General features: G+C 32.8%; 1 protein-coding gene across 1 annotated transcript in view; it reads right to left on the bottom strand.

Annotated features, from left to right (window-relative positions):
• Positions 2,678-7,468, bottom strand: part of LOC107644531 — a 5,447-nt gene continuing 656 nt past the window's right edge. The window contains exons 2-12 of the mRNA XM_016348410.2: positions 7,244-7,468; positions 5,829-5,942; positions 5,381-5,481; positions 5,128-5,199; positions 4,877-4,958; positions 4,713-4,793; positions 4,405-4,443; positions 4,196-4,261; positions 3,895-4,044; positions 3,208-3,336; positions 2,678-3,049 (exon numbers count right to left, since the gene is read on the bottom strand). Coding sequence (XP_016203896.1) covers positions 3,026-3,049; positions 3,208-3,336; positions 3,895-4,044; positions 4,196-4,261; positions 4,405-4,443; positions 4,713-4,793; positions 4,877-4,958; positions 5,128-5,199; positions 5,381-5,481; positions 5,829-5,942; positions 7,244-7,468 — 1,083 coding nt within the window. The 3' untranslated portion in view covers positions 2,678-3,025. The remainder of the gene's footprint in view (positions 3,050-3,207; positions 3,337-3,894; positions 4,045-4,195; positions 4,262-4,404; positions 4,444-4,712; positions 4,794-4,876; positions 4,959-5,127; positions 5,200-5,380; positions 5,482-5,828; positions 5,943-7,243) is intronic.

The following is a 7,468-nucleotide window of genomic DNA, read 5'->3' as shown; positions in this document are numbered from 1 at the left end:
CGTTTACAATGTAAACGAGATATAACTGAAAAACGCAAAACGGTAAATATTTTTAAAATTATTTATTTTGATAATTAATGTAATTTTTTTATTTATTTAAATAAAAAATCCTAGAATGGACACTATTAAAGTATTAATCCGTAAGTGTCTAAAAGAGATTGAAATTGAAAAACAAAAAGAAAAAAATTGAAAAATAGAGACTAAAATAAATTTTAATATTATATATTTATTTGGTGTAAAAATATACAAAATTAAATTATGTTTTAATATTTTATTTGATTTAAAATAAATATAGAAATTAAAATAAGGTTAATGATCAAATTATTCTTATTTTTAAAATGAAAACATCACAAAATCTCCAAAACATAACACCTAAAACTCCTAATCTCCTCTTTCACCCCTTCCTCCTCTTACGTTGAAGGTGTCGGCGCAGGTATTTACTACTGGAGAAGGCCATATTGTCACTTATATTGTTTCCGGTGTTGCGTTCGTCTCCGACAAGAAAAGCTTGCTATCGTTTCTACGAAAATCTTTATCTCACCTTTTCTGTCGCGTTCCCTTTAATGATCTGTGTTTCAGTGCTATCGGTCTTTGTATCTCGCGATGGCTACGACGACGAGGACGACGTGGCAAATCTGTCACCGGCGATGCAAAGACTACAGTTGGGAGATCTTCAACGCTGGTTCTGCATAAGAAAAGATGAGAAGCTAAGATCGTGGTTCCTACCAAGGTGAACGTGCACGACGGCGATGACGCAGCAGTAGTGTCCTGGCGAATGAAAGATGCACGAATGAGAAGAGAAGCTGTCAACAAGTCCTAATTTAATTTGCATAAAAGATAACCTTGAAATTAATTAATTAGAATGAGGGTATTTTAGTCAAAAAATATTAGTTAGATTTCAATCTTCGTTCCCAAAAATTTTAGTCTCCTGCATCCCTACTTTTTATAGATACTGAAATTTTGTAGACGGAAATGAAATTTTAGTATCAGTCTCCAAGTCAACAAACATGATACTAAATCCCAGTGCCTCAGTCTCTGTCTCAATATATCAAAACAAATGTTACTTAAATAATAGACATTGACACGAACAAAGGATATAATACGATACACAAATACATAAATTTTATTTTTTTTATAAGATATAAATATGTGTAGAAAAGTATTTTTTATTAAGACCTAATTAGATATAAAAAAATATGTTTGTCAAACAAATATCGAATGAATATCATATCTAAAATATATTTGATACACAAAAATAATAACTTAAAAAAATATTTCTCTTTTATAACCGCTAATAATAAGAGTAAAAGACAGTTTGAATAGGTTCTTAAGTAACTTTTTTCATTTTAATTTATGAAAAATTATATTATTAATGTTTTCACTTTTTAAAAAGTTATTTAAGTATTTATAAAAAAATATAAAAATAATTTTTTTATAATAATTTTTATTTTAATTTTTTAAATAAATATTTTTAAAATTAAAAATTAAATATAAAATAATTTATTTATAAATTATTTATTCAAATGAGTCCTAAATAGATGAAATTTGAAAGTCATGCGGTTAATAAATGTGTTTACTTCTCAATTTGGATAACATAAAATATTGTTATTGTTATAGTCGGTGGGAAAAAGTTAATTAATATAATGACCCTAGCTAATTAAACATTAGTACTAAACAAACGGTGCAAATACAATTGAAGTCCTCGCTAATAACGTGTCTCCCTATCCTCATACATGTTATTATTTTGTGAGTGTAGCTTTAACCGCTGGGTTTTTAATGACGGTCAAAGGGAATCGTTGGCGTAAAGTGATGGACGGTGACCAACTATAAATAAGGACCAAACTTCTAGTCTTTCAAAGTGGGCCCCACGCTTTGTTACCGTGTCACCGACATCCACCTAGTATGTAGTAACCACTCTCCACTTGGCTTCCATTCTTTTGATTTCATAAGAAAATTGTAGAAACTTGTTTGGTTCAATTTTTAAATTTTTTAAATTTTGTCAAATATATAAAAAAATTTTAAAATATATATTTTTTAAATAATTTAATAATACCCAAATAAGTACTAAATCTAATTAGAAGAATATTCTTTTTAACTAGTAATGTAATATTCTTGGTTCAAAGATCTCATAGATTAGAAATGCTTATAGAATAAAATTAAATTAACAATTCTAACTAATCTTCCAAGAATCAGGTGTGCTCATGAACCCTAATTTCAGGAATGGATGTCCAAACTCCAAACAAAGAAATACATAATTTCATAAGACTGGAACTTTTATTGGAATTTAAAAATAGCTCATCTAAGTAAAGGGATTAGAATTTAGAGTTTAAAGATTTAGGACCAAATTAAAATTGCTTAACGGCCAATCTGAATAGATAGTATGAAATGGGTAAGCCTATCCCACATAGGCAAGGACAAAAAAGCCCACAAGCCCATTGGCCCAAGTTCAACCGAATGGCCTAAAAATGTGCCAAAATGTGTTTATTCATGATAGTAGTTATACTAAAAAATAAGAGTAAAATCCAAATTATTCCTAAAGAATTTTATTTCTGTTCTAAACTTTAATGCACATATGACGAATAATTTTTGAAGACAAAATAATAAATATTTATTAGAAATGAAATAATAGACTAATTTGAGTTATTAACTAAAAATAAAAAATAAAAGAGAAAACAACTATGTGGAATATGGAGGACCAAAATCAATAATTTCATGCAGGTATACATAAGTCAATTTTCTCTTCACCCTTTTTTCCTTTCACTATACTAATTACTAAGAGCATATCTCAAACATTGTACATCAACTCTGCCAATAAAAGAATGTAGTACAATATTTTCACACACAGCCACAATTTCTAAGGTATACAAAATTCATTGTACAATATGATCAGAATGGTCATCAATCATTTTCAGCTGCTTCTGCTTTATTTTCATTCCTCCACCTTATTTCTTTACCAAGTAATTTGTTTCTCCTTTGTGCTTCTACCAACCTCTGATAATTATTATTATTGAGCCTTTTTGTTCTCTTAATTTAAGTATTCCAGAACAGACTGTCCAACAGAAAAGATATAAAATAAAATAAAATTAGCAAGAAGACTTGAAATATTCAAATACATACATTACAACAGAAAATTAAGTTTCCCCTTGAAATTATATAGAAGCTCAGTATCAATTTTCAGGAAAAAACTTGTAAAACAAATGTACTTACCATGTTAAGCAGCCGTATCGCGGCCGGCCGGGTAAATTTCCTCGCGAAAAGGAAGCAAGTGGATGGTTTAGCTTTGCTGCTGCACCATTCTCTTCGGTATTCAGTCTCATAATAAATATTATCTATTTCCTGCAAAAATAAAAAATATAAAAATATATATAACTTATACATATTTTCTTTCATCAAAGTTTAAGATACCTGCACTTTTCCTTCTCATTATTCAGCAAATTCCTTCTGGCTAGCTCAAACATTGTAATTTTACTGCATATTCAACTTGATTTCATAACCAACTATCGGTTCTTCTAGGAAATGTTCTATCTTTTGCTGATCTGAACTAATGATGCAATAATAAAAGCAATTTCTCTCTAGAGATACCAGCTTCATTAGTTGGATAATATGAATTACAAGATTAAGATGTCATCTATCTTTAAGTCATCGATTTCCTTGCAGAAGAAGGCGAACCGAGTTTCTAGTGTAGCTTCGGAGTATGCTTATATAACATGGTAGGCGAGTCGCTTAAGCCTTTGATTCTATTTAGAGCCTCCATTTTAACTTTCCTAATATTATCATGCCTAGTATATAAGCTTGTTTTGGAAGAAAGAAAGTAGTCCTAGAATAAGAAATTTAAAGTTTACTGGTTTTAAAAAAAGAAGTGATTTTGCATTTGCAGCATAGTGAAGGTCAAACCTTTATAAATTTTACAAGCATGGGTGTAGCATCCGAGAACTTGTAAGTCACCGGATGCCATCCTCGGCGTTCACGTTCCCTGGAGCTCGAAAGATCCCAGGAAGTATGTGTCAGTGATCTCCTTGTCAATTCTCCTTCTAGGTCTTTTTGCTGAACACAAACAAAATCTGAGTTAAAACTAACATAGTGAACATATTCAAGTATTTGTAAATTTAAAAGTGGATGTGACAAAAACCAGCTTCAATTCTCGTCAGCCGAAGAGTTTGAAGGAGGAAAAAGAAAAAGACAAAAGGATCCTTACAGCCAATAATGTCTGGACATAGTGTTCATCTGGTATGCAGTTATGCAACTTTGATGTGTCAGCAGGCTGCATGAAGAAGATAATTTTCATTAAATATTATCACTTTGTCAATTATCACCTCATTTTGCAATAAAATATTAAATTAATTCTAATATAGAACAAGAAAGAGAGAACACTAAGTAATTTTAGCAAGGCAATAAAGCACTTACAATGTGTTGTTCCCTCCAAAATTCTGGTAGTGGCTTTTTCTGCATTATTGAATCCACAGGTCAGAGAAATGCATTTGATTGGCTTAAGAAAATTACCTTAAAGTTACACCCTGGATCCTGTATCTATCAGTCACACTTAACATAGAAAGAAAAAACTTCCGAAAACTTCCATCGGCAAATTAGGCCATGACCTCATTGATTTACAACTTACATCTTGTAGAAGAATTTCGGGGTGAGATAAGAAATATGTTTAGGTGATACTCGCGACAACACGCACGTCAAAGACCATGAACCTTGTAATGAGTTACCTTGCAGTACTGTTGAAACATTGGCAAGACCGTTTCATCATCCACTACAATCCTAGCATGCTTTCTTGTCAGAACAACCCACTGCAAGAGAATACATCATGTCAAGTATTTTAGGTGTCTAAATGAACTTTCATACTAAACTCGGCACTGTAATAGACCTTTACCTGAGATCCTTTCCTCCAGTTATGAACTGGGATAACAGGATGCATTTTTGGATTGTAACGGCCTTCTTTTGTGTCGGCAAAGCTGCTCACATTTAGATACATGTAAATAACAGAATAATATAAGATCAAGCTACTAATTTAGACCAATTAAGAATGATAATCTAGAAAAAATCAATTGATAGTAGTGTTGGTGGATACATTCTTTTCTGGAAAGTAGACACACTGTGCAACAGCATAAGTACATTCCTCACCTGTCGACAAAACTAGTTGATGTTGACATGATGTAATCATAAGTGTAGCTGAAGTTGTACAAAGGTATACAGCTGAAAAAAGATCAATCAACTGAAATATAGTGAGGCTAGGCTCAAGAATTGAATAAAATCAGAATCTTTTCTTTCTATCAAATAATTAAGCAAACCGAAGTACAATGAAAAAAGGTGGTCATGCTTTGAAAACTGTATTAGAATTACAAGCTTATATCTGTTAACAAAATTAAACCCTCACCTATCTGAGAGAAAAACAAAACGGTCATTTAGAGGATCATCAAGTGCATGTCTAAGCAAAATGCGCTCGGCCTCTATCATGCTTGCTTCTCCCCAGTCTACCTGGAAATAGATTCACATGAACTAAATTATGATGAAGATGAAAGATATAACAAGCATTGATTATAAGAATTGAATAATATAACTCAGAACAGAATGATTCAAAGTTCACTTTTAGACATAAAAGCAAAAGATAGCCTAGAAGTTTCATAATGAAATCGGAAGAACAGGAGGTATTTAGAATTCAACTTTGAGCCAGCATGGAAGGCATATTTCCTAAAACTTAAAACTTATAAAAGATGCACTTGCACTGAATTGCATTTACATAAAACAGGTAACGACGTTTGAAATCGAGCAGTCTAAGTTTAACTGCTTAAAATAAAGAGAACTGTTAAGGAGAGAATAGCAACCTGTGTGCTATCATTGACTTGACGATTCAAAAAATATGTAGATCTAGTTGTTGCCTGGTTGAACAGAAACCCCGGCCTCGAGTGGACAAAAATAGAGAATTTGCTATCACCCCCCTGAAGAAACAATGAAACAGTTTCTTTAGGTATTATTCACACCCTAAATAAGCATCCTCTCAAATGCAAATAATTAACTAGTATGTTCATCATTTGAGACTTTTTGAAGCATAAATAACAACACTTATACATGAATATGACTTTCCAAATAAATCACTTTTCTTGCTCAATTTAATGTCATAGAGAATGGAGTCATTGTCTATTTTTGGTGTTAACAGTACCACACGTTTATAATATTGGCCGATTTCTAGAGAAAAAAGCTCTATTTTATAGTACCGTGTCATACCAAGTAGACATGTTACACTACCATCAGTCAACAATTTTATTGTTTATCGCCGGAGCATACATGGTAATGCAAACTCGCTTGAAACCAGCAAATTTCGGAGTACATGATTGCTAAATGACACAAATAATGATTGCCAAAGACACATTATTGGTAATCCAAATTTCCAAAACAACCACATTACCTTCCAAGAGCTAATCTACATTAATACATTCCCTCAACACCCCACACGCACGTGTGAGAGGTGTCTATCTAGATTACCATTGAATCATTGATCTTCCAAACATTCCATTGCATTATAACATTACCGGTAATTTAAAATGTGGTGATCTAGATTACCAGTAATCTTATTAAGCAATCTAAGAAACGCCTATAAAGATTAGACTAAGCTATAATTAACCATTGAAAGTTTAGACTAACTCCAAACTCGGCCTGCATTTACATAGCCAGTCGCAATCCCAGAAAAAACGAGGAGGGTTGTTAGGCCTGCAATAGCCAATGTAAAACTATATTGCATCCGAATGCATGGCGACGGCGCAATGACGCCTTTGGATCCATATAAGGTTATGTTAGGCTTGCGACTGCTGATGTAAAACTTCGTCGTATCCCAATGCATGGGCACGATGCAATGATGTCTATCCATGTAGCTGACCCACCTAGTGGGAAAAAGGTTTTGTCAAGTAACTCTATTAAGTAATCAAGTTGGGTTAGTCTAGTGGTTAGCTCACTAGTTCCCTTAACCAAGTGTGGGGAATTCGAATCCCGTCTTGTGCATGCAGCAACCCACTCCGATCCGTGATGGATTAGTCAATGACCTGCTGGACTGGGGGATACCGTGGAAAACCAAAAATAAAAGTAATATTATTAAGTAAGTAGTTTAGACTAAGCTCCAATTGATGCACCCTCTCCTAGTCTTCTATTAATTTACACAGTCCACACACAAAAACACATAAAGACATAGACATAAACAATAACTATACATTCAACACAAATAAAAAATAGAAAAAAGAGACTGTACCCGAAAGAATGCATCCCAAACCATCTCCAAAGGAAGCCTATTTCGTGCAATAAAGAGAAATGCAATCTTGGGGCTCTGAACATGAGGCTGAGAAACAAGGAATTGATGGTGATTCAATGGAACCAACCCAACAACATGAGTGTACCACCTTGTCTGCATAAACAACAACCCTCCAAAAAATATTCCCACAAACATCAAAGTCAAAACCTTCCTCTTCCATCTGTG

This window comes from Arachis ipaensis, chromosome B05 (assembly GCF_000816755.2).
Source record: "Arachis ipaensis cultivar K30076 chromosome B05, Araip1.1, whole genome shotgun sequence".
NCBI lineage: Eukaryota > Viridiplantae > Streptophyta > Magnoliopsida > Fabales > Fabaceae > Arachis > Arachis ipaensis.
This window is presented reverse-complemented; position numbering and strand designations above follow the sequence as displayed.